Genomic DNA, 26,004 nt, shown 5'->3' on the forward strand with positions numbered 1-26,004 from the left:
GCACCAGCCCCAAGCATCCAGTATCGTGCATCGAACCTAGACTGGCCACTCGTTTCATACATGATATTTTACATGTTTCAATGCCATTCTCCCAAATCATCCCACCCTCTCCCTCTCCCACAGAGTCCAAAAGACTGTTCTATACATCAGTGTCTCTTTTGCTGTCTCGCATACAGGGTTATTGTTACCATCCTTCTAAATTCCATATATATGCGTTAGTATACTGTATTGGTGTTTTTCTTTCTGGCTTACTTCACTCTGTATAATAGGCTCCAGTTTCATCCACCTCATTAGAATTGATTCAAATGTATTCTTTTTAATGGCTGAGTAATACTCCATTGTGTATATGTAACACAGCTTTCTTATCCATTCATCTGCTGATGGGCATCTAGGTTGCTTCCATGTCCTGGCTATTATAAACAGTGCTGCGATGAGCATTGGGGTACACGTGTCTCTTTCCCTTCTGGTTTCCTCAGTGTGTATGCCCAGCAGTGGGATTGCTGGATCATAAGGCAGTTCTATTTCCATTTTTTTAAGGAATCTCCACACTGTTCTCCATAGTGGCTGTACTAGTTTGCATTCCCACCAACAGTGCAAGAGGGTTCCCTTTTCTCCACACCCTCTCCAGCATTTATTGCTTGTAGACTTTTGGATCACAGCCATTCTGACTGGTGCGAAATGGTACCTCATAGTTTTGATTTTGTTTTGATTTGCATTTCTCTGATAATGAGTGATGTTGAGCATCTTTTCATGTGTTTGTTAGCCATCTGTATGTCTTCTTTGGAGAAATGTCTATTTAGTTCTTTGGCCCATTTTTTGATTGGGTCATTTATTTTTCTGGAGTTGAGCTGTAGGAGTTGCTTGTATATTCTCGAGATTAGCAGTTTTTCTGTCTAGGCACTCTGCCCTCTACTCTGTCTCCAGTGAAAGTGGGAGGGTAGCTAGCATTTCAGAAAGGAGACTATAACGTAGGGGCTGTCCTGGCACAACAGAAAGGAAAGATGAGATAGCATTGGTTTTGCTCCACGGACTGGGGGAGAAGGAAGAGTGTGGAGCCCGCAGAAGTGTGTGGAGCCCACAGAAGTGTGTGGAGACATGTGTGTCTCAGCTTCCTTTCCTGGGCAAAGTCCCAGAGTGGGGAAGTAGGCTCCAGCAGAAAGCAGAGGGGATATACCCAGGGTCCCATTTGTAACTCTGAGAAAAGAGGTCCTTGTTCAGCTTGGACAGCTGCGCCAGTTCATGCTCATGCTCGGTTACTTAGTCATATAGGACTTTTTGTGATCCCGTGGACTGTAGCCCAACAAGCTCCTCTGTCCATGGGGATTCTCCAGGCAAGAATACTGGAATGGGTTGCCATGCCCTCCTCTAGGGGATCTTCCCAACCCAGAGATGGAACCCATCCTGGGGCCTTGGGAGCACACAGATGACAAGCTGCCACCCCCATTAGGACAGTTTTATTAGCCTGTGCCATTCATGAACATTATTCACTCTAACTGCAAAGGTTCCACTCCAAGTTAATTGTAAGCCTCTTGCTTCTATTCCCACAACTGTGCCATTGTGTGATGTATTATGCCTTTGAAGGAAGTTCTATTCATGACAATGAGTCCTTTTTAAAAAAATTTTTTGGCAATAGGCGTTTACCTCACAGGCTACTTCCCAAAGATAACTATTTCAGTTATTGTGCTTTGTCCAGGAGTGTGGTTCGGCTTTAATTAAATAATCAATCGATGTTTTTAAAGGCACTCATATGCCAGGGACTGTGTCAACTCATGATCCAAAAGAATAGCCCTGCACCTCCTATAGTTTTAGTCAAAGCTATTTTGATTGCCAGTCATGGAAACTCACTCAAATTAGCTTAAATGAAAAGAAGAGAATTGAGTGAAAAGATGCAAGAATATTCACAGAACCAAGTGCAAGATGCTGGACTTTACATAGGACTGGAACCAGCATTTGGAGAGCCAGAAAAAGTTCCTTTATGTTTCTTTTTGGAAGTTTTTAGCCCCTTATCTCTACTTCTCTCTAAGCATCTACCTGATTTTTCTCTCCACAAACTCCATTTCTTTCCTACCAGAACAAAGTTCATTCAGTCCTCTCAATGTTCTCTCATTTCTGTTCTACCAACTACTAGGAATCCTTGTGATCCAATTGCAAATTCAAAGGAAAGAGAAGATGGGCTCTCCTCTGGCTGGGATTGGTGCCCTTGGTCCATTAGGGAGAGGCCATCCCATCAGCTGAGGCTGGGTCAAGGAAACAGAACCTTCCATGTATGCAGGAATGAAGGGTTGATTACAGGGACTTGGAGGATCGCAGAGCCACTGGAGACAATGGAGGATGACTACTTAGACAAACAACTGCTGTATGGCACCCCACCCCAGTACTCTTGCCTGGAAAATCCCAGGGATGGCGGAGCCTGGTGGGCTGCCGTCTAGGGGGTTGCGCAGAGTCGGACATGACTGAAGTGACTTAGCAGCAGCAGCTGTAATCTCATCCTACACAACCAAGCAGTGATTTTTAAGAACTCATCCCAAAACCATTGTGAATCTCATGAAATCTGGGCTCTGTTCCCCTGCTCCTTCTCTGTCTGCTGAAATCTCAGTTACTTTCACCACCAGGTCCAATGCCATCTTCTTTTATTTGGAACCTGCCTGCTCCCCCTTGCCTTGGGAGTGCAATATTATTCAGCACTCTCTGTCTTGAATGAGCTGTTCACCTGCATTTCCTCACACAACGTGGACCACAGTGGTAGGTTGCACGGGAGCCACTGTCTCATTCATCCTTGTATTCCCCACTGCCTTAAGTAGGTTCTTGCATGGTAAGCATTCGTTGAATTTCAAAATGCCTAAAATCAACAACAGTAACAAGCAACCCAATTTAAAAATGGGCAAAGGACTTGAAAAGGCATTTCTCCAAAAAGAAATACATGTGTTTCAGTAAACACATGAAAAGATGCTCAACATTATTAGATATCAGGGAAATGCAAATCAAAACCACAATGAGATATCATCTCACACCCTTTGGGATGGCTTTGACCAAAAACAAACAAACAAACAAAAAAAAACCTGGAAAAAAGTAGTGTTGAAGATGATGTGGAGAAACTGAAACCCTTGCATGTTGGTAGGAATGTAAAATATTGTAGTTTCTTTGGAAAACAGTATGATGATTCTTCAAAATATTAAGCATAGAACTACCTTATGAGCTAGTAATTCCATTCTTAAATACATACCCCAAAAAGTTGTAAGCAAGAACTCAAACAGATATTTGTATACCTTTGTTCTTGACAGCATTATTCACAATAGTCAAAAGGTAAGATTTTTGCCCATTGACAGGTGAATAGATAAACAAAATGTGGTGTTGATACATTCTTACAATGGAATATTATTCAGCCATAAAATGGAAAGGAATTCTGACACATGCTACCCTGAGGACATTACACTATATGATATAAGCCAATCATGAAAAGACAAATACAAATACATGAAATATCTAGAGTAGTCATATGTATAGAGACAAAATGTAGAATGGTTGCTGCCAGAATTTGGGAGGAAGAGGGAATGGGGAATTAGTGTTTAAAGGATACAGTTTCAGTTTGCGATGATGAGAAAGTTCTAGGAATAGACAGTGGTGATGGTTTCAGAACAATATGGATGGATGTACTTAACGTCTCTAAATTATATACTTACAAGTGATTAAAATACAAGTGATTATATACTTAAAAGTGATTAAAATCTGACTCTGAATTCCAAGCTTTTTCTGCTGCTTCTCTCAGCATCAATTAATTACCTTTTGGTAAGTGTAAAAAACATCCACAAGCCAGAACCTCACACATGTCATTTGCCAGAAGGGTTCCTGAAAATCTACATACCCTCCTGTTATCAATGAGTGGCACACAGGGGCACATATTCCCCCCAGGGAGCTATGTTTTTTTTTTTAAGGTGTTCTTGGGGTTGCCAACTTTTATGGACTGAATGTTTGAGTCCCCCCAAAATTCAAACGTTCATGCCCTAATATGCAGTGTGGCCATATTTGGAGATGGGACCTCCTAGTAAGAAATTAAGGTTAAATGAGGCCATAAGGGTAGGGCCCTAGTCCAAAGGGATTAATGCCCTTGTAAGATCATGGCATCTGGTCCCATCACTTCATGGGAAATAGATGGGGAAACAGTGGAAACAGTGGCAGACTTGATTTTTGGGGGCTCCAAAATCACTGCAGATGGTGACTGCAGCCAGGAAATTAAAAGAAGGAAGGAAGGAAAGATGATGGAAGGAAAGTTATGACCAACCTAGATAGCATATTAAAAAGCAGAAACATTACTTTTCCAACAAAGATCCGTCTAGTCAAGGCTATGGTTTTTCCTGTGGTCATGTACGGATGTGAGAGTTGGACTGTGAGGAAGACTGAGCACTGAAGAATTGATGCTTTTGAACTGTGGTGTTGGAGAAGACTCTTGAGAGTCCCTTGGACTGCAAGGAGATCCAACCAGTCCATTCTGAAGGAGATCAGCCCTGGGATTTCTTTGGAAGGAATGATGCTGAAGCTGAAACTCCAGTACTTTGGCCACCTCATGCAAAGAGTTGACTCATTGGAAAAGACTCTGATGCTGGGAGGGATTGGGGGCAGGAGGAGAAGGGGACAACAGAGGATGAGATGGCTGGATGGCATCACGGACTTGATGGACGTGAGTCTGAGTGAACTCTGGGAGTTGGTGATGGACAGGGAGACCTGGCAATTCATGGAGTCACAAAGAGTCGGACACAACTGAGCGACTGAACTGAAGAAGAACACAATTGTCTTGCTCCCTCACTTTCTCAGCACCTGCACAAAGAATAGGTCATGTGAGCTCATGGTGAAATAGCAGCCACCTCCAAACCAAGAGAAGAAGCTTCAAAATGACCCCACGTTGATCTTGGACTTCTTGGCTGTAGAACCGTGAGAGACAAATGTCTGTTGGTGAAGCCCCTCAGTCTACAGTACTTTGTCATGGCAGCCTCATCTACTAATAAAAGCAATATGACCAAAAAGTACATTCCTTTGTCCAGTACTCCTGGAAAACGCACCCAAGAAAATCTCATGAGAAAAGATTTCTCTTGGCCTCTCTTGATGACCTCTATTCTTCTTGTAGGGAAATTACCTCTAGTGCTGGCCGAGACTTCAGGCTCAGGCACCACAACACCAAAGCCCTCCTCCAGCAGAAAGATAAACAACTAGATCCCTGGACTTTGATCTAGGCAATTCTGCCTCTCCTAATAACCTCACCTCTGCTTCACCTGAATATTTTTGGCCTGCCAGCACAACCTTGGCTGAGAAGCACCAGGCTTGGCTACTGCCAGGTTGGCTCTCATATCAGTGGCAGCATCTCCAGTCCAGTGGGTGCCACTCAACACCCACATGCTGTGAGCAGAGTCTGGGCGGCCTCAGCTGTCATCTGCACATCCTGCCATTCCTCAACATGGAGTTCTCCCTTGAGACTCAGACGTGGGCATTATTGTCTGGATCTTAAAGGAAAATCTTTCAGTCTTTCACTATTGAGTACGAAGTTAGCCATGGGCTTTTCACATATGACCATTATTACGTTGACGTAGTTTCTTTATATTCCTAGTTTGCTGAGCGTTTTCAATACACAAATGGGTATTTGAATTTTGTCTAACGCTTTTTCCTCATCCAGTGAGATAATCATGTTTCCCCCCCCTCCTTCATTCTATTAATGTGGTATGTTGATTGACTTTTGTATGTTGAACAGTTCCTGCATTCCAGGAAGAAATTCCAATTCGTTTTAGGGTATAATCCTTTCAATGTGTTGTTGAACTCGGATAGCTAGTGTTGAAACTTCCCCAACTTTTACAGAGAAAGAAATTAAACTCTGAAGAGGTGAGACAATTTCTCCATAGCTACTCATTTAGTAGGTGTTTAGAGTTGGGGTTTAAACCTCAGCCTATTTGATTCCAGAATCCATGACATATTCACTATGCCAGACTGCCTCTTCTTATTCCATAGCAAGGTCAAGAAGGGAAAATGTGGGCTACCTAAATGTTTAAATGAAGATAACAGATGTAACGCTCCCAGAACAGCCTGAGCTTTTTATTAATGGTAGCATGGATGGCCTTCTGCCCCCTAGTTTAGTCTTCTGTCTTAAAAACAGCTTGCTCCCCAACCTTAGACAGAGGCTTCACGTGCAGCCTTTGGCCCAATTACCAATTTTGTTTCTTTACTATAAATATTCTAGAAGCATTAAAACCATCAGTGAGTTGTCGTATGACTTTATATTTCTGGCCCATAAGGAATTTTCATTCCCCTTGCAACTCATCTGTTCCTTTCTGCAGCTAGCTTCTAAATACCTTGGGACACTGACATTTCAAATATCCTTGTCTTTTAGCTCTTCTTCAGTGGCCTCAACTCATGTCCTGAATTCTTTTTCTTCATTTTCTTCTTTTTTTAGGATGTGACCAAAGCATTGCTGGTGGAGATACTTGGCATTTTTTGGAGTGTTTTCTCCTATTTTTCACAATAGCTCCAGGCAGGTCATTTTTGGACCCAGCATGTTGACAGAGTAACTTAGGATTTGTAGTGGTGATGAAATTTTTCCAAATGCCCTACAGGAAAAAGGAAGAAGACAGCAGGAAATCCACAAATTCTACTCTTGGTTTTGGGCTACACATTCTTCCACTTAGCAGGAATTTTCCCCTTTCCTTGGAAATAAAGAGCATAAAGCATGAATCCTGAGAATGCCCTTACAGTGTGTCTTGGAGAGGGAGCTGTGTGCTGACCACAGGGAGCAAGTTATAACATTTTCTACAAGGACTGCAGTCAGAACTGCTGTTAAACTGAGCTTTTTATGCAGTAACCTCATAGAAAACTCAACTCCGAGAGCTGAAGTTTACTTATGCTTTCCACCCCTAAAGGCCCAAAGCCCTCACTAAAGCTATAAATACCAGAATCCCTTCATCTCTGAACTACAGCCAGTTCTAGGTCTTGCTTAAATAGCCTGAAGCTGGTACACACGATGCATGTGTGTGTGGTGAAAAAGGCCTTTATGAGTTTGCCTCTGCTGGAGGCTGAAGAGAAGGGTGAGGGGAATGTTCTGGAATGTCTGGCAAACAACAGAGGCAGATTTGGGGGTTAAGCTGCTTAGGAGGCCCCGCGGGGCTCAGTTCTAATCCCCGCCATGTGCGGGTCTGCAGGCTGCCTGGCTCCCTCAACCTCCACGCCGTCTCCACAGCCGGGAAGTGTGGCGTGGGGGAGGGGACCGCTTTGTGGGAGTGAGGTGAGGGAGCGCTGTGCCCCCATGACGGTTGGGCATGCACAGCCCTGGTGCTTGCCGGGCACCCTCCCAAACCTGAGTGGGCTTCCCTTCCTCCTAGACCTTGCCCCGGCCTCCCACTTGTGTTCAAGAATGTAGATGGCACGTAGCTTGAGCAAGACCGCAGGCCCAGCACTTCTTCCCACTTACTCATCTGTCCTAATTCACTGCTCCTTCGATAGGACCCACTGTGAGCCAAACGCTGTGCTAGACTCAGCAGAGAGAACAATAAACAGGACTCTGACCTCCAGACCAGAATTTCAGTCAGGGACAAACCACAGAAAAGTCAATAAATAGAAAGCAGACAACTGCAGATTGTGAAAACCTCTTTAAATAAAAAGAAAAACAAACAACCCGCCCACCACCACCACCACCACACACCCACACTGACACAGAAAATAAACAATAAAACAAAACCAAAAGGTTAGGGTCAGGATCAGGGTTAGAGGTAAAGAATTTGCCTGCAATGCAGGAGAGTTGGGTTCGGTGCCTGGGTGGATACAATCCCCTGCAATGGCAAAAAACTCCAGCATTTTTGCCTGGAGAATTTAATGGACAGAGGAGCCTGGTGGGCTACAGTCATGGCATTGTAGAGAGTCAAACATGACTGAGGGACTAACACTTTCACTTGCTTTTCAAAACAAACAAAATACACACACACACACACACACACAACAAGATAAATAATTTAAAAGAAGGACTGGTCAGAGAAGGCTCTCCAGAAGCCAGGTTGGGGTAGGGAATTCCTAGAAGGGGTCCCCTCCATGCTAGGCGGGAGGCCGGAAGGGCTTGCAGTGTCCTGGGAGCCCCAAGGAGGCCAGTGGGGCAGGAGCTGGTGAGCAAAGGGGAAAAGGACTGGAGATACAGAGTGAGTCAGCAGGGCTGTGTCCTCACCAGGCTGTGGCCCTGATAGGAAGTTGAAATTTATCACAACTGCAGAGGAAGCAATAGAAGGATTTCAAGCAGTGAGAAAAGTGACACAGTATGTGAGTGTGTGTGTGCTTTAAATCACTGTAGCTACTAAATTGGATTAAGGAGCAAGACTAAACTAAACATCAGCTAAGAAGGTACTAGACTAGTCCAGGGGAAAGTTGATGGTGGCTTCAGGTGGCGCTAGTGGTAAAGCACCCGCCTGCCAATGAAGGAGACATAAGAGACGCTGGTTCCATCCCTGAGATGGAAAGATTCCCTGGAGAAGGGCATGGCAACCCACTCCAGTATTCTTGTCTGGAGAATCATGTGAACAGTGGAGCCTGGAAGGCTACAGTCCATAGGGTCGCAAAGAGTCAGACACGACTGAAGCAACTTAACACACCTAGAGACTATAGAAGTGAGGGTGGAAATGAGGGATAGAGGGCTGATTGTGGATCAGTTTTACAAGTAGAACAAACAGGACTTGGTGGTGAATTGAGACGTGAGATAAAGGTGAGCATCCCAGGTGAATGCTGGGTTTTTTTCTTAGGTGTGTGTGCATGCTGAGTTGCTTCTGGTCATGCAAGACCCTTTGTAACCCTGGACTATAGCCCACCAGGCTCCAATGTCCATGGGATTCTCCAGGCAAGAATACTGGAGTGGGTTGCCATGCCCTCTTCCAGTGGATCTTCCTGACTCAGGGATCAAACTCGAATCTCTTATGTCTCCTGCATTGGCAGGCAGGTTCTTTATCGCTAGTGCTACCTGGAAAGCCCTTTTCCTTAGGCAGCTGGGTCCACAAAGCTTTCTTCTGATGTGGAAAACCTTGGCAGGGGTTGGGGATGGGGTTAGAAACATATCTCAGCAAAGCAGAAACTGGGAACAGGACAGCTTTGGGGAGGAAAGATAAAAGCCAGCAGTGGTTCTCTGGGGTGGGTGTCTCTACCCATTCCAACCCAAAGCTTCCCATTCTCCCAGGCACTTGCCTGAGGAGCTCCGGCCCAGAAAAACCTCTTCCCTCCCTCTTCACTGCCCAGTGCTGCTTCTCAGCCCGTTCTTTCCCCAGGGTGAGGAGGGAATCTATTGGTAGCCAAGCACGTTAGTGTCACCTCACTTGCTTCCTGACCCTCAGCTGTTAGCACAGACAGACTAAACCATTCTGAGATCTGGCAGTGCAGGTTGGAGAAAAGGGGGAAGAAACCGGGGCCAGGGGAGCTAATCCTGTGTAGCAGGGGTCCAGAACTCCCAGGCCATGGGCTGGTACAGATATGGACTTTGGCTGCAAGGCAGGAGATGAGCAGCAGGCAGTGAGCAAAGTTTCATCTGCCGCTCCCTATCACTCACGTTACCGCCTGAACCATCCCCTCGCCTCTGCCCTCCCCCATTCGGCAGAAAAATTGTCTTCCTCTAAACCGATTCCTGGTGCCAAAAATCTGGGGGATTCCAAATTTGGGAGTCCCCTTCCACTCTGTAGGGGGCTTCCCTGGTAGCTCAGCTGGTAAAGAATCCGCCTGCAATGCAGGAGATCCCAAGTTGATTCCTGGGTTGGTAAGATCCCCTGGAGAAGGGATAGGCTACCCACTCCAGTATTCTTGAGCTTCCCTGGGGACTCAGTCAGTAAAGAATCTGCCCACAATATGGGAGACATGGGTTCGATCCCTGGGTTGGGAAGATCCACTGGAGAAGCGTATGCAACCCACTCCAGTGTTCTTGCCTGGAGAATCCCACAGACATAGGAGCCTGGCAGGCTATAGTCCAGGGGGTCACAAAGAGTCAGACAGGAATGAACAACCAAGCACAGCACAGCCGCTCCATAAAAAAGACCCCCAAATGTGCAGCCAACAGCAGAGTCCGTGAGCCTCAAGAGGTATGGCAGAGCCTAGTCTTAGAACTGCGAGTATAAACCAGTGATGGAGTAAAGTCAAGGTGCAGCACCCTTTTGGATCTGAACAATGGTCCTATTGGAAGAACACTGATGAGCAGTCACAAGGATGAGAGATGGGGTCCGACTCCCACAGGGAGAGGAAAGGAGGCAAGCAAGAGTTGGACAGGGAAGAAAGTCCCGACAAACAGATTGGGTCACCCAACAGAGGACGGGTATGTGGTCTCTCCCATCTGCAAAATGTGCCACACCCCCAGGCCACAATAATGCCAGGCCTCTTCATCAGGCAGAACCGAGCTCCTGTTCACAGCGTGCGTACCACTCGCCAGGTGTTGAGGTAGACCGCAGCTTGGTCCCATGCCCATCATCCCGTGAGCCTCTTTCTGGGTGTAGATGTGGACACAGCCTTAGAGCGGTGGTAAACTTTGCTGGGGCTCCAAGCTGGGAAGAGGTGGAATCAGGAAGAGACATGAGTCTCCCTTTAGAATCCTTGGCCTGTCCACCACAGCCCCTTACCTGGGTCAGCTTAGCTCAGGACTGGGCCAGACTCATTGTATATGCTGAGGCCATACTTTGGGGCCCTTAAGGACAGTGACCAGGCAGCAGCAGTAGCAGGCAGCTGACTATTCAACCTGCACCCCAGGCGGCTCACAGTGCCTGTCCTGTTCCTTCCTCTGTGGTCTGCAATGGGGGAGCATCAATAACGTTTGGTCCTCCAACACCTCTGCTATGCCAGCACTTCTGAGGGTTTGAAGGACTGATCCCACCCCAGAACGCGTCCTTGATTCTGTTCTGCCTAAGTCATCTGTGTTCCTTCTCTTTAGGAATCTTGTCTTCTTTAGAAATCTCGTCTTCAACCCAGACCCATGCTTCTCAAGCTGTTTTTTTTTAACCTGATAGCACATTCTAAAAATGGTGAAATTGGTATATCTAACAGGTAAACTGAGAAGGCTGTTCTGGTTTCCCCAGCCCCTGGTATGTATAACCCATTCAAGACTGTCCACTGGAGGACTTCTCTGGTGGTTTGGTGGTTAAGATTCACCTTCCAATGCAAAGGACAAGGGTTTGATCCCTGGCTGGGAAACTAAGATATGACATGCGCAGAGCAACTAAGGCTGTGCTCACTATAAAAAGAGAGCCTGTGCAGCCAAAATTAAAAAAAGAGAGAGAGAGACCCTCCACTGGGAAACTCTGACCCCCAAGACACCTAGAGAGTGCTGCTTATGGCTTTGCCTCTACCGCACCTTCACCTGAGTTCCCTTCTTCTCAGCCTTATTGAGGACAGAATCCCAGAATGACCTGGCCTTCCATTCTGACATTTTCAATCTCACAGCTCTCTGATTGGAAACCATGTCCAAGCTCACCCTCCCACCTCTGCCTACACACACACCCACACACACTATTCTCTTTGATTCAGAGGCCCTTTGTCACTTTTTTTTTTGAGATGATCATATGACATTTTAATTTTAAGGTCTATACTCCATTTACCGTTATTACTAAGTATTGGCTATGTTCCTTGGGTCTTACAGTTTATCTCTGTAGCCAATCTTATATGCAACAGTTTGTATCTTTCAACTACCACACCCCTATGTTGGCCCTTCATAAAACGAGTGATAACCACTAGTTTTTTCTCTTTATCTGTGATTCTGCTTTGTTTTTTGATATATTTTCCAGTTTGTTGTTGCTGTTGTTTTGGATTTCACACATAAGTGATATAATACAGTATTTATCTTTCTCTATCTGACATTTCACTTAGTGTAACGCCTTCCAAGTCTATCTATATTCCTGCAAATGGCAATAGATTGTTCTTTTTTGGCTGAGGAGAGTACCATATTTTCCTTATCCATTCATCCTCTGATGGACAGTTGGGTTGTTTTTTTTTTCCCCATATCATGGCAGTTGTAAATAAGGTTACTGTGAACATTGGGATGTGTGGATCTTTTCAAATTAGTGTTCTTGTTTTGTTTTTCAAATGTATACCAAGGAGTGGAATTGCTGTGTCATACAGTAGTTCTATTTTTAGTTTTTTGAGAAACTCCATACTGTTTTCAAACTTTCAAACATCACAGTGAATCAGTTATACATATACATATATCTACTTTTTTTTATATTTTTTCCCGTATAGGTGGTTACAGAGCATTGAGTAGAGTTCCCTGTGCTACATAGTAGGTTCTTAGTAGTTATCTCTCCCAATTTATCTTTCCCCCCTTTTCCCATTGGTAAGCATAAGTTTTTTTTTCAACATCTGTGGCTCTATTTCTGTCTTATAAATAAGTTCATTTGTACCACTTTTTGAAAATTTCACATATAAGCAATATTATATGATATTGATTTTTTTCTCTGTCTGAATCGCTTCACTCAGATGACAACTCTTTCATTCTTTTTATGGCTGAGCAGTATTCCATTGTACATATTTACCACATCTTTATCCCTTCATACACTGATGGATAGCTAGGTTGCTTCCGTGTCTTTGTGATTGTAAATAGTGCTGCGGTGAACATTGGGGTGCAAGTATCTTTGCAAATTATGGTTTTCCCTGGATATATGCCCAGAAGTGGGATTGCTGGATTATATTTATATATATATATATATATATATATATATATATATATATTTAGTTTTCAAAGAACTTCCATGCTGTTCTTAATAGTGGTGTACCAATTTGCCTTCATTTTAAAATCAATTTTGATCACTTATTTGATAACTTGGTATAAAAGTCAAATAACTTTTATTCTTGGAATTAAAGAAGTTAACTCTCCTGTATTATACATCTATAGAATAGTTTGAAGCTATCATCTATTCTTTTAATAATTTATCTTATTAAAATTATGTTGTTTTTTTTACAGAATTTTACTTATTAGTATATTTTTGGCAGGTTTTGGAATCTAGCTTATTCTAGCCTAATAAAATGATGGCAAAGTTTTCTAATTTTGTACTGTATAGAAAAATTCGTGTACACTGATTTTAGTTGTTTTTTTTTTTTTTCCTTTAGATGTTTGGTAAACCTCAATGACATAGTATTTTTTTCTTTTTAATTTATTTTTTTATTGAAGGATACTTGCTTTACAGAGTTTTGTTGTTTTCTGTCAAACCTCAACATGAATCAGCCATAGGTATACATATATCCCCTCCCTTTTGAACCTCCCTTCTGTCTCCCTCCCCACCCCACCCCTCTAGGTTGATACAGAGCCCCTGTTTGAGTTTCCTGAGCCATACAACAAATTCCCATTGGCTATCTATTTTGCATATGGTAATGTAAGTTTCCATGTTACTCTTTCCATACATCTCACCCTCTCCTCCCCTCTTCCCTGTCCATAAATCTATTCTCTATATCTGTTTCTCCATTGCTGCCCTGTAATGAAGTTCTTCAGTACTATTCTTCTAGATTCTGTATACCTGTGTTAGAATATATTTATCTTTTTCTTTCTGACTCACTTCATTCTGTATAATAGGTTCCAGGTTCATCCACCTCATGGGAACTGACTCAAATGCATTCATTTTTATGGCTGAGTAATATTCCATTGTGCATATGTACCACAACTTCTTTATCCATTCATCTGTAGATGGACATCTAGGTTGTTTCCATGTTCCAGCTATTGTAAATAGTGCTGCAATGAACAATGGGATATATGTGTCTTTTTTTATTTTATTTTATTTTATTTAACTTTACAATATTGTATTGGTTTTGCCACATATCAAAATGAATCTGCCACAGGTATACATGTGTTCCCCATCCTGAACCCTCCTCCCTCGTCCCTCCCCACATCATCCCTCTGGGTCATCCCAGTGCACCAGCCCCAATCATCCAGTATTGTGCATCGAACCTAGACTGGCGACTCATTTCATATATGATATTATACATATTTCAATGCCATTCTCCCAAATCATCCCACCCCCTCCCTCTCCCACAGAGTCCAAAAGACTGTTCTATACATCAGTGTCTCTTTTGCTGTCTCGCATACAGGGTTATCGTTACCATCTTTCTAAATTCCATATATATGCGTTAGTATACTGTATTGGTGTTTTTCTTTCTGGCTTATCTCACTCTGTATAATAGGCTCCAGTTTCATCCACCTCATTAGAACTGATTCAAATGTATTCTTTTTAATGGCTGAGTAATACTCCATTGTGTATATGTACCACAGCTTTCTTATCCATTCATCTGCTGATGGGCATCTAGGTTGCTTCCATGTCCTGGCTATTATAAACAGTGCTGCAGTGAACATTGGGGTACACGTGTCTCTTTATATGTGTCTTTTTAAATTTTGGTTTCCTCAGGGTATATCCCTAGGAGTGGGATTGCTGGGTCATATGGTGCTTTTATTCCTAACTTTTTAAGGAATCTCCATACCATCTCCCATAGTGGCTTTACCAATTTACATTCCCACCAATAGTGCAAGAGCATTCCCTTTTCTCCAGACCCTCTCCAGAATTTATTGTTTGTAGACTTTTTGATGAGAGCCCTTCTGACCAGTGTGAGGTGACATCTCATTGTAGTTTTGGTTTGATTTTCTCTAGTAATAAGCAATGTTGAGCATCTGTTCATGTGCTTGTAGACATCTGTATGTCTTCTTTGGAGAAATGTCTGTTTAGGTCTTTTTCTCACTTTTTGATTGGGTTGTTTGCTTTTCTGACATTGAGTTGTATCAGTTGCTTATATATTTTGGAAATTAATCCTTTGTCAGTTGTTTCAGTTACTATTATTTTCTCCATTCTGAGGGTTGTCTTTTCACCTTGCTTGTAGTTTCCTTTGCTGTGCAAAAGCTTTTAAGTTTAATCAGGTCCCACTTGTTTACTTCTGTTTTTATTTCTGTTACTTGAGGAGGTGAGTCATAGAGGATCTTTTTTTTTTAATTTATTTATTTTAATTGGAGGCTAATTACTTTACAATATTGTATTGGTTTTGCCATACATCAACATGAATCCGCCACGGGTGTACACATGCTCCCCATTCTGAACCCCCTTCCCACCTCCCTCCCTGTACCATCCATTTGGGTCATACCAGTGCACCAGCCCCAAGCATCCTGTATCCTACATCGAACCTGGACTGGCGATTCATTTCTTATATGATATTATACCTGTTTCAATGCCATTCTCCCAAATCATCCCACCCCCTCCCTCTCCCACAGAGTCCAAAAGACTGTTCTATACATCTGTGTCTCTTTTGCTGTCTCACATACAGGGTTATCGTTACCATCTTTCTAAATTCCATATATATGCATTAGTATACTGTATTGGTGTTTTTGTTTCTGGCTTACCTCACTCTGTATAATAGGCTCCAGTTTCATCCACCTCATTAGAATTGATTCAAATGTATTCTTTTTAATGGCTAAGTAATACTCCATTGTGTATATGTACCACAGCTTTCTGATCCATTCATCTGCTGATGGACATCTAGGTTGCTTCCATGTCCTGGCTATTATAAACAGTGCTGTGATGAACATTGGGGTACACGTGTCTCTTTCAATTCTGGTTTCCTTGGTGTGTATGCCCAGCAGTGGGATTGCTGGATCATAAGGCAGTTCTATTTCCAGTTTTTTAAGGAATCTCCACACTGTTCTCCATAGTGGCTGACCTAGTTTGCATTCCCACCAACAGTGTAAGAGGGTTCCCTTTTCTCCACACCCTTTCCAGCATTTATTGCTTGTAGACCTTTGGATTGCAGCCATTCTGACTGGCATGAAATGGCACCTCATTGTGGTTTTGATTTGCATTTCTCTGATAATGAGTGATGAGGATCTTGCTTTGATTTATGTCATCTAGTGTTCTGCCTATGTTTTCCTCTAAAAGTTTTATAGTTTCTGGTCTTACATTTAGGTCTTTAATCCATTTTGAGTTTATCTTTGTGTTTGGTGTTAGGAAGCATTCTAATTTCATTCTTTTACATGTACCAGTCAAGTTTTCCCACCACCATTTATTGAAGAGGCTGTGTTTGCCGCATTGTATATTCTTTCCTCCTTTGTCAAAAATAAGGTACCCATAAGTGCACGGGCTTATTTCTGGGCTTTCTATCTTGTTCCATTGGTCTATAGTTGTGTTTTTGTGCCGGTATCATACTGTCTTGATGACTGTAGCTTTGTAGTATAATCTGAAGTCAGGAAGGTTGATTTCTCCAGCTCCATTCATCTTTCTCAAGACTGCTTTGGCTATTCAGAAGCCTTTTGTGTTTCCCTATGAATTGTGAAATTTTTTGTTCTAGTTCTGTGAAAAATGCCATTGGTAATTTGATAGGGATTGCACTGAATCTGTAGATTGCATTTGGTAGTAATGTCATTTTCACAATATTGATTCTTCCTACCCAGGAACATGGAATATCTGTCCACCCATTTATGTTGCCTTTGATTTCTTTCATCAGTGTTTTACAATTTTCTGTGTACAGTTCTTTTGTCTCCTTCAGTTCAGTTCAGTTCAGTTCAGTTGCTCAGTCATGTCTGACTCTTTGCAACCCCATGCACACCAGGCCTCCCTGTCCATCACCAGCTCCTGGAGTTCACTCAGACTCACATCCATCGAGTCAGTGATGCCATCCAGACATCTCATCCTCTGTCGTCCCCTTCTCCTCCTGCCCCCAATCCCTCCCAGCATCAGAGTCTTTTCCAATGAGTCAACTCTTTGCATGAGGTGGCCAAAGTACTGGAGTTTCAGCTTTAGCATCATTCCTTCCAAAGAAATCCCAGGGCTGATCTCCTTCAGAATGGACTGGTTGGATCTCCTTGCAGTCCAAGGGACTCTCAAGAGTCTTCTCCAACATCACAGTTCAAAAGCATCAATCCTTCAGCGCTCAGCTTTCTTCACAGTCCAACTCTCACATCCATACATGACTACTGGAAAAACCATAGCCCTGACTAGATGGACCTTTGTTGGCAAAGTAATGTCTCTGCTTTTTAATATGCTATCCAGGTTGGTCATAACTTTCCTTCCAAGGCGTAAGCACATTTTAATTTCATGGCTGCAATCACCATCTGCAGTGATTTTGGAGCCCCCAAAAATCAAGTCTGCCACTGTTTCCACTGTTTCCCCATCTATTTCCCATGAAGTGATGGGACCAGATGCCATGATCTTAGTTTTCTGAATGTTGACCTTTAAGCCAATCTTTTCACTGTCCTCTTTCACTTTCATCAAGAGGCTTTTTAGTTCCTCTTCCCTGGTGGTTCAGATGGTTAAGCATCTGTCTACCATGTGGGAGACCTGGGTACGAGACCTGGGTTGGGAAGATCCCCTGGAGAAGGAAATGGCAATCCACTCCATTACTATTGTCTGGAAAATCCCATGGACTGAGAAGCCTGGTAGGCTACAGTCCATGGGGTCGCAAAGAGTCAGACACGACTGAGCGACTTCACTTTCTTTCTTTCACTTTCTGCCATAAGGGTGGTATCATCTGCATATCTGAGGTTATTGATATTTCTTCTGGAAATCTTGATTCCAGCTTGTGCTTCTTCCAGCCCAGCGCTTCTCATTATGTACTCTGCATATAAGTTAAATAAGCAGGGTGACAGTTTGTCTCCTTAGGTCAGTTTATTCCTAGACATTTAATTCTTCTTGTTGCAAAGGTGAATGGAATTGATTCCTTTATTTCTCTTTCTGATTTTTCATTGTTAGCATATACAAATGCAAGTGATTTCTGTGTACTGATTTTGTATCCTGCAATTTTGCTAAATTCACTGATTAGCGCTAGTAATTTTTTGATACCATCTTTAGGGTTTTCTATGTACAGAATCATGTCATCTGAAAACAGTGAGAGCTTCTTTTCTGATCTGGATTCATTTTATTTCTTTTCCTTTTCTGATTGCTGTAGCTAGAATTTCCAGAACGATGTTGAATAATAGTGGTGAAAGTGAACACCCTTGTCTTGCTCCTTATCTTAGGGGAAATGCATTGTTTTTCACAATTGAGAATAATGTTTGCTGTAGGCTTGTCATATATGTCCTTTACTATGTTGAGGTAGGTTTCTTCTATGCCCATTTTTTGAAGAGCTTTACTTATAAATGGGTGCTGAATTTTGTCAAAGGCCTTTTCTGCATCTATTGAGATGATCATATGGCTTTTATCTTTCAGTTTGTTAATATGGTGTATCACATTGATTGATTTGTGTATACTGAAGAATCCTTGCATACCTGGAATAAACCCAACTTGATCATGGTGTATGAGATTTTTGATGTGTTGCTGAATTCTGTGTGCTAAAATTTTGTTGAGGATTTTTGCATCTATGTTCATCAGTGATATTGGCCTGTCATTTTCTTTTTTTGTGTTGTCTTTGTCTGGTTTTGGTATTAGGGTGATGGTGGCCTCATAGAATGAGGTTGGAAGTACTCCTTCCTCTGCAATTTTTTGAAAAAGTTTTAGAAGGATAGGCATTAGCTCTTCTCTAAATGTTTGATACAATTCTCCTGTGAAGCATTCTGGTCCTGATCTTTTGTTTTTTGGGAGACTTTTGATCACAGCTTCAATTTCAGTGCTTGTAAACGGGTTGTTCATAATTTCTATTTCTTCCTGGTTCAGTATTGGAAGATTGAACTTTTCTAAGAATCTATCCATTTCTTCCAGGTTATCCATTTTATTGCCATATAGTTGTTCATAAAAGTTTCTTATAATCCTTTGTATTTTGGCATTGTCCATTGTAATCTCTCTTTTTTCATTTCTAATTTTGTTGATTTGATTCTTGTCTCTTTTTTTCTTGATGAGTCTGGATAAAGGTTTGTCAATTTTGTTTATCTTCTCAAAGAACCAGCTTCTAGTTTTATTAATCTTTGCTATTGTTTCTTTCATTTCTTTTTCATTTATTTCTGCACTGGTTTTTTATGATTTCTTTCCTTCTACTTATTATGGGGGAGGGGGTTGGTTCTTCTTTTTCCACTTGCTTTAGGTGTAAAGTTAGGTTGTCTATTCAATGTTTTCCTTGTTTCTTGAGGTAGGATTGTATTGATATAAACTTCCCTCTTAGAACTGCTTTTACTGCATCCCATAGGTTTTTAAGTTGTCATGTTTTGATTGTCATTTGTTTCTAGAAATTTTTTTATTTCCGTTTTGATTTCTTCAGTAACCTGTTAGTTATTTAGAAAGGTGTTGTTTAATCTCCATGTGTCTGTATTTCTTACAGTTTTTTTTTCTTGTAATTGATATCTAGTCTCATAGCGTTGTGGTCAGAGAAGATGCTTGATATGATTTCAATTTTCTTAAACTTACTGAGGCTTTATTTATGACCCAAGATGTGGTCTGTCCTGAAGAATGTTCCATGTACACTTGAGAAGAAGGTATATTCTTCTGCATTTGGATGGAATGTCCTGAAAATATCAATGAGATCCATCTCATCTAATGTATCATTTAAGACTTGTGTTTCCTTATCAATTTTCTGTTTTGATTATCTGTAGGGGTGTTCAAGTCTCCTACTATTGAAAGGTTGTTGCTGAACCACAGAAAAGATGCCGGGATTCTTGGCCTCCAGAGGAGAAGAATTCAATCCAAGGCCAGAGACGAGGCTTGATCACTCAGAGCTTTGTGCAATAAAGTTTTATTAAAGTATAAAGGAGATAGAGAAAGCTTCTGACATAGGCATCAGAAGGGGGGTAGAAAGAGTACCCCCTTGCTAGTGTTAGCAGTGGAGTTACATACTCTCCAATGAATCAAAAGAATGTCTGGAGGTTGTAAAGACCTCACCAGACCTACTCCCATAATTTACATTTTAAGATAACAGGATTAGCCAGAAGGTTTAATCCAAAGACTGTCCTCAGGCAGGATACATTATTGTTATATAATCCTAAGGAGGGTAGAACTTCCCTGGTGGCTCAGAAGGTAAAGTGCCTGCCTATTGGAGACCTGGGTCCAATCCCTGGGTCGGGAAGATCTCCTGGAGAAGGGAATGGCAACCCACTCCAGTATTCTTTGGAGAAGGCAATGGTACCCCACTCCAGTACTCTTGCCTGGAAAATCCCATGGATGGAGGAGCCTGGTAGGCTACAGTCCAAGGGGTCGCTAAGAGTCGGACACGACTGACGGACTTCACTTTCACTTTTCACTTTCAAGGAAGGTAGATGGAAAAAAGTTTGTCCTTTCTTCCTCCTTGAGAATTCCAGATCCCTCTCTCCTTGGGGACCCCTAGACTTCTTATCAACCTGCCTAGGAAATGACTCTTTCACTATTATTGTGTTACTGTCAGTTTCTCCTTTTATGTCTGTGTTTGACTTATGTATTGATGCACTCCTATGTGGGGTGCATAGATATTTACAATTGTTATGTCTTCCTTATCTCTTGTTATCTTTATTTTAAGGTCTATTTTGTCTGATATGAGGATTGCTACTCCAGCTTTGTTAGTGTCCTTGTTTTTTATTAGTGTCCTTCCTTATCTCTTGTAATCTTTATTTTAAGGTCTAATTGTTAGTGTCCTTCCTTATCTTAACAATTCCTAATCTTAACAATTAGACCTTTATTTTAAGGTCTAATTGTTAGTGTCCTTCCTTATCTCTTGTAATCTTTATTTTAAGGTCTATTTTGTCTGATATGAGGATTGCTACTCCAGCTTTCTTTTGCTTCCCATTTGCATGGATTACATTTTTCCATCCTCTCACCTTCAGTCTATATGTGTCTTTAGGTCTGAAGTGGGTTTCTTGTAGACAGCATATATATAGGTCTTGTTTTTGTATCCATTTAGCCAGTCTGTGTCTTTTGGTTGGAGCATTTAATCCATTTACATTTTTTTTTTTATAGTTCCTGAAACCTTAAATCCCACAACATTTATTATAAAGGTGGTGTAAAGGGAAACCCTGGTCTTCATGATGGGCTTATCGGTAGGATTTCTGGTAGCAGGCACGGGCACCAGGACCTCCAAACTTCTTGGATTCACAGCGACAGGGATCAGCTACCAGCAGGGTCCGGTCGTACTGGATGAGGATGTCTTTGATCTCCTTCTTGGAAGCCTCATCCACATATTTCTGGTAATAGGCCACCAAGGCTTTGGAGATGGACTGGCGGATGGCGTAAATCTGGGCTACGTGACCACCACCCTTCACTCGGACGCGGATGTCCACACCAGTAAATCGCTCCTTGCCCAGGAGCAGAAGAGGTTCCAGTAGCTTGTATTGCAGCGTGCGCGGTTCGATCATCTCCAGGGGCCGTCCGTTCACCTTGATGAGGCCGTTACCTCGTTTGCAGTGCGCCACGGCCGTGGCTGTCTTCTTGCTTCCGAAGACTTGCACCGACTGCAGAGGGCCCTTGGACGGCATGGCTGAAGGCGCAGAGACGAGATCCTCACCGCGCGGCGCCGCAACCGGAAAAGGCAATCCATTTACATTTAAGGTAATTATTGATATATATGTTCCTATTGCCATTTTCTTAATTGTTTGGGGTTGATTTTGTAGATCTTTTTTCTTCTCTTGTATTTATTGACTATATAAGTCCCTTTAACTTTTGTTGTAAAGCTGCTTTGGTGGTACTGAATTCTTTTAACTTTCGCTTGTCTGAAAACTTTTTATTTCTTCATTAATTTTGAATGAGATCCTTGCCAGGTATAGTAATCTTGGTTGTAGATTTTTCCCCTTCCAGTAGTTTAAATATATCCTGCCATTACCTTCTGGGCTGCAGAGTTTCTGCTGAAAGATCAGCTGTTAAGCATATTGGGTTTCCCTTGTATGTTACTTGTTGCTTCTCTCTTGCTGCTTTTAATATTCTTTCTTTGTGTTTAGTCTTTGTTAGTTTGATTAGTATGTGTCTTGGCATGTTTCTCCTTGGGTTTATCCTGTATGGGACTCTGTGCCTCTTGGACTTGATTGACTATTTCCTTTTTCAAGTTGGGGGAATTTTCAACTATAATCTCTTCAAAAATTTTCTCATACCCTTTCTTTTTCTATTCTTCTTTTGGGACCCCTATAATTCGAATGTTGGTGAATATGATATTGTCCTAGAGGTCCCTGAGAGTATCCTCAGTTCTTTTGATTCTTTTTACTTTATTCTGCTCTTCAGAAGTTATTTCCACCATTTTATCTTCCAGCTCACTGATTCATTCTTCTGCTTCAGATATTGTGCTATTGATTCCTTCTAGAGTATTTTTAATTTCAGTAATTGTGTTGTTTGTCTCTATATGTTTATTCTTTAATTCTTCTAGGTCTTTGTTAATTGATTCTTGCATTTTCTCCATTTTGTTTTCAAGGTTTTTGGTCATCTTTACTATTATTATTCTGAATTCTTTTTCAGGTAGTTTGTCTATTTCCACTTTATTTATTTGGACTTCTGTGTTTCTAGTTTGTTCTTTCATTTGTGTAGTATTTCTCTACCTTTTCATTATTTTTTTTTAACTTATTGTCTTTGAGGTCTCCTTTTCCCAGGCTTCAAGGTTAAATTCTTCCTTCCTTTTGGTTTCTGCCCTCCTAAGGTTGGTCCAGTGGTTTGTGTAAGTTTTATATAGGGTGAGATTTGTGCTGAGTTTTTGTTTGTTTTTCCTCTGATGGGCAAGGTTGAGTGAGGTGGTAATCCTGTCTGCTGATGACTGGGTCTGTATTTTTGTTTTGTTTGTTGTTTAGATGAGGCATCCTGCACAGAGTGCTACTGGTGGTTGGGTGATGCTGAGTCTTGTATTCTAGTGGTTTCCTTTGTCTGAGTTCTCACTATTTGACACTTTCTAGGGTTAGTTCTCTGGTAGTCTAGGGCTCTGGAGTCAGTGCTCCCACTCCAAAGGCTCAGGGCTTGATCTCTGGTCAGGAACGAAGATTCTACAAGTGTCTTGTTATGGCATTAGTGAGATTAAAACAAATATCCGATGAGAAACCAAAGATGAACCCCAGACAAATGGCAGTTACAAAATCAGGCAAATAATAATGAAAAGAATAGAATATACATTTATACATATAAACCCATGAGCAAAGTCAAAACAGCCCGACAAAAATAAAATACAGTAGATTTTCCTGGTGAACAAAGGAAATCAAAAGTTATATTTACCAGTTAAGAACAAAACTAAAGCACAAACTTGAAAACAAAACTAAAGCAAGGTGCCAAGTGGGGAATAAAGCAATGAAAACAAAACTAACAAATATGTTGAGAGGAAAGGAAAGAAAGAATAGATATGCAAAGTTAAATAGAGGTAGATAAAGAAGATTTATATACATTAAAGATTTACTGCAAGGGGAAAAGAACAGTAGGAAAGGCACACAAAGGCATAAATGTAGAAAAAATATAATAGCCTAAAAATTAAAATTATATAAAAGAGAAAAAAGAAAAAAAAAAAAAAAAAAAAGGGAAAACTTCACAGAACTGCAAAAGCCCAATGTAGAGGCAGAGGTTTATAACAACAATAAAAAGTGTGACTGAGGGGGGGAAAAAAAGGCTCAAAAGCTTAATTAGATTTCATAATGCCAAGAAAATCAACAACTACAATGGGGAGGGGGGGAATCCAAGAGAATCTACAGAACAAGTCAAAACATAAGAATTGTAAATGTTTGTCTCGAGTCACTGCTGTCAGAGTCCTTCCCCTCGCTGGGAGTCACAGTCCACCTCACCTCCCTAGGATGCCCTCCCACGCTGTGCTCATCTCTGGACCTGCTGTGGCGGCAGCTCAGATTCTAATCTGGTCCTACTCCTGTGTGTTCTTGCCTCCAATGTCCACAGTTATCAGAACTAGTGTGTTTTCTTTTGTGGGAGCTCTCAACGACCTTTTATATATTGCATAGACACAGAGTGTGCCTAGTTGATTGTGTGGATTTAATCTGCAGCTTGTCCAGCTGGTGGGAATCTTTTGGGTCTTCTTCCTTAGCCACACTGCCCCTGGGTTTCAACCGTGGTTTTATTTCTAGCTCTGCATGTGTGTTGTCCACTGTGGTTTGCTCCTGAGGTTGCAGTGGAGGACTTGGGTTTGCCCCTGTGAGGCCAGGTGTGGAGGAGGTGCAGCTGCTTGGGTTGCAGGGGTTCTGGCAGCACCAGGTACTCAGGGGGGTTGGCGGCTAGGGCAGCAGGAAATATATCACTCTAGAAGGGTATGGCAACCAGTATTGACCAATATGCTCCAGTATTCTTGCCTGGAGAACCCCCTTCCCTGACAGAGAAGCCTAGCAGACCACAGTCTACAGGGTCACAAAGAGTTGGACACTCCGGAAGCAACCCTGCTTGCATAGATGTATGGCTTTTTTCGCCTGTGGCAGCTCTGCCTCATGAGAGATGAGCGTGCAGGTGGTGCAGCTGCTTGGCTTGCAGGACCCTGGCGGTATCAAGCGTGCAGGGACATGGACTGCCTCCACCGCAGGAGTTATGGCCCTATCAGAGTCTTTTTCGAGCCTCTTGTAGCTGGTGATCAGAAGGCCTCTTTGGCCAGTCTTTCTCCGTAGCTCCACCCATTCAGGCATTTAGAGAGCTCCCTTGCCTGGGGTCCTTCTCTGTTGTTCTGCACATCAGGCATATAGAGAGGCCCCCTTGGCTGGGGTCTTACTCTGTAGATCAGTGTGTCAGGCACTTAAAGGAGCACCCTGGGTGGGGTCCTACTCTGTAGTTCAGTGCCTCAGGCATTTGCTAGGCCAGGCTCTCTATTGTTCAGCTGCTGATGCTGGTAGTGGGGCCAGAGAGGCTATGGTGATGGCCCCACCCCCTATGAGTGACTCAGCAGTATTGTCTTGCTTCCATGGCTGCCTGGCTTTCCTCCACAGTCATTTCCCACCACAGTCTCCTCCTTCACATCACCTTGATCTGTCTCTCTGCAGTCAACAGCAGCCCTTGCCCTGGGATTTCTCCATAATCCCTAAACTCCAGCTTCCAGCTCCTATGCCTTCCAGGGGACCTGCATCACTGTCCAGGGTATGTATGGCTGTGGCAAGGACTCTCTGATTCTCGTTCCATTTAGGCTGCCTCAGATCAGCTGTTTCACTCTCAGCCTTAAATGTTTCTCCTCTGACTCAGACAATTGCCCCGCTGCAGGGATCGGACCCCTGCTTCAGTTCTGTCACTGGCTGAGGGCAGGTCCAGTCCTATCAACACTCCTGTTTTTTTCCCTTGTTCCTTCGTCCTACTGAGTTTTGCATGGTTCTATATATTCTTTCCTCTGGTCAGGTACTCCTGTCTGCTCTCATCTGGTGTTCGGCATGCACATCTGTGTCTGAAGGTTTATTCCTGATGTATCCATGGAGAGATGTACTCTACATCCACCTACTCCTCTGCCATCTTGTTCTCCTGTTGCTTTATTTATATAAAATGCCTAGCATGTGTCTGGCACTTGGTAGGCTTCAGGATATGATAGCTTACTTAGTCCCCTTTTGTGCTATCCTAACATATGTGGCAGGAAAATAACTTTATCATATGGCAGCAACATATACCATATTTTTTGGGACAGTCCCAAACTTATCATTTAATTATTTTCAAAAAGGTAACATTGAATGTATAATTACATGAAATTTAATTTTTTAAAGAAAGATTTATTTAGGTATGATGGCAGGCAAAATTCCATGATGGCCCCCAGGAATTCCTTAAAATAGGGATCTTAAAATAGGGACATTATGCAAGTGGACTTGCCCTTTGCACATAAGCTTTTTGAAGGGGAGAATTTTCTCTGGCTGGTGGCAGAAGAAGAACTCAAAGGGTTGGCATGCCCCTGCTGGCTTGAAGATGTGGACATCATGCTGCAAAGAGAACAGGTGACCTCTCGGACCCAAGAGATGACCCTCCTGACTGCCAGCAAGGAAATAAGGACCTCATTCCTACAGCTTCAAGAAATTAAATTCTCAAGAACGAGCTTGGAAACAGATTTTTTTTCCAGAGCATCCAGACAGGAAGTCAGTGACTGCCTCCCTGGTTTCAGCCTTGTGACACCCTGAGCTGGGAAACCAGCCACAGCACACCCTAGTTCAACACACACAACTGTTGAGTTCAGAGGGTGAGTTTCTGCCGATTGGTCAGCAATATAGAACTAACATATAAGTTGCATTAATAAATTAATTTTTAAGTGGTCAGC

At 42.4% G+C, this 26,004-nt stretch overlaps 1 protein-coding gene across 1 annotated transcript; it reads right to left on the reverse strand.

Moving 5' to 3' along the window:
* Positions 1-20,793: 20,793 nt before the first annotated feature.
* LOC102403113 (40S ribosomal protein S16-like) lies at positions 20,794-21,347 on the reverse strand. The gene has a single exon (XM_044940666.2). It carries the CDS (start codon positions 21,302-21,304, stop codon positions 20,864-20,866), a length of 441 nt encoding a protein of 146 aa, XP_044796601.1. The 5' UTR covers positions 21,305-21,347; the 3' UTR covers positions 20,794-20,863.
* Positions 21,348-26,004: the final 4,657 nt, after the last annotated feature.

Source organism: Bubalus bubalis, chromosome 4, assembly GCF_019923935.1.
Source record: "Bubalus bubalis isolate 160015118507 breed Murrah chromosome 4, NDDB_SH_1, whole genome shotgun sequence".
Classification (NCBI taxonomy): domain Eukaryota; kingdom Metazoa; phylum Chordata; class Mammalia; order Artiodactyla; family Bovidae; genus Bubalus; species Bubalus bubalis.

Coding starts and splice junctions, on each gene's coding strand:
- LOC102403113 (XM_044940666.2), bottom strand. CDS start 21,304: ATGCCGTCCAAGGGCCCTCTGCAGTCGGTGCAAGTCTTCGGAAGCAAG.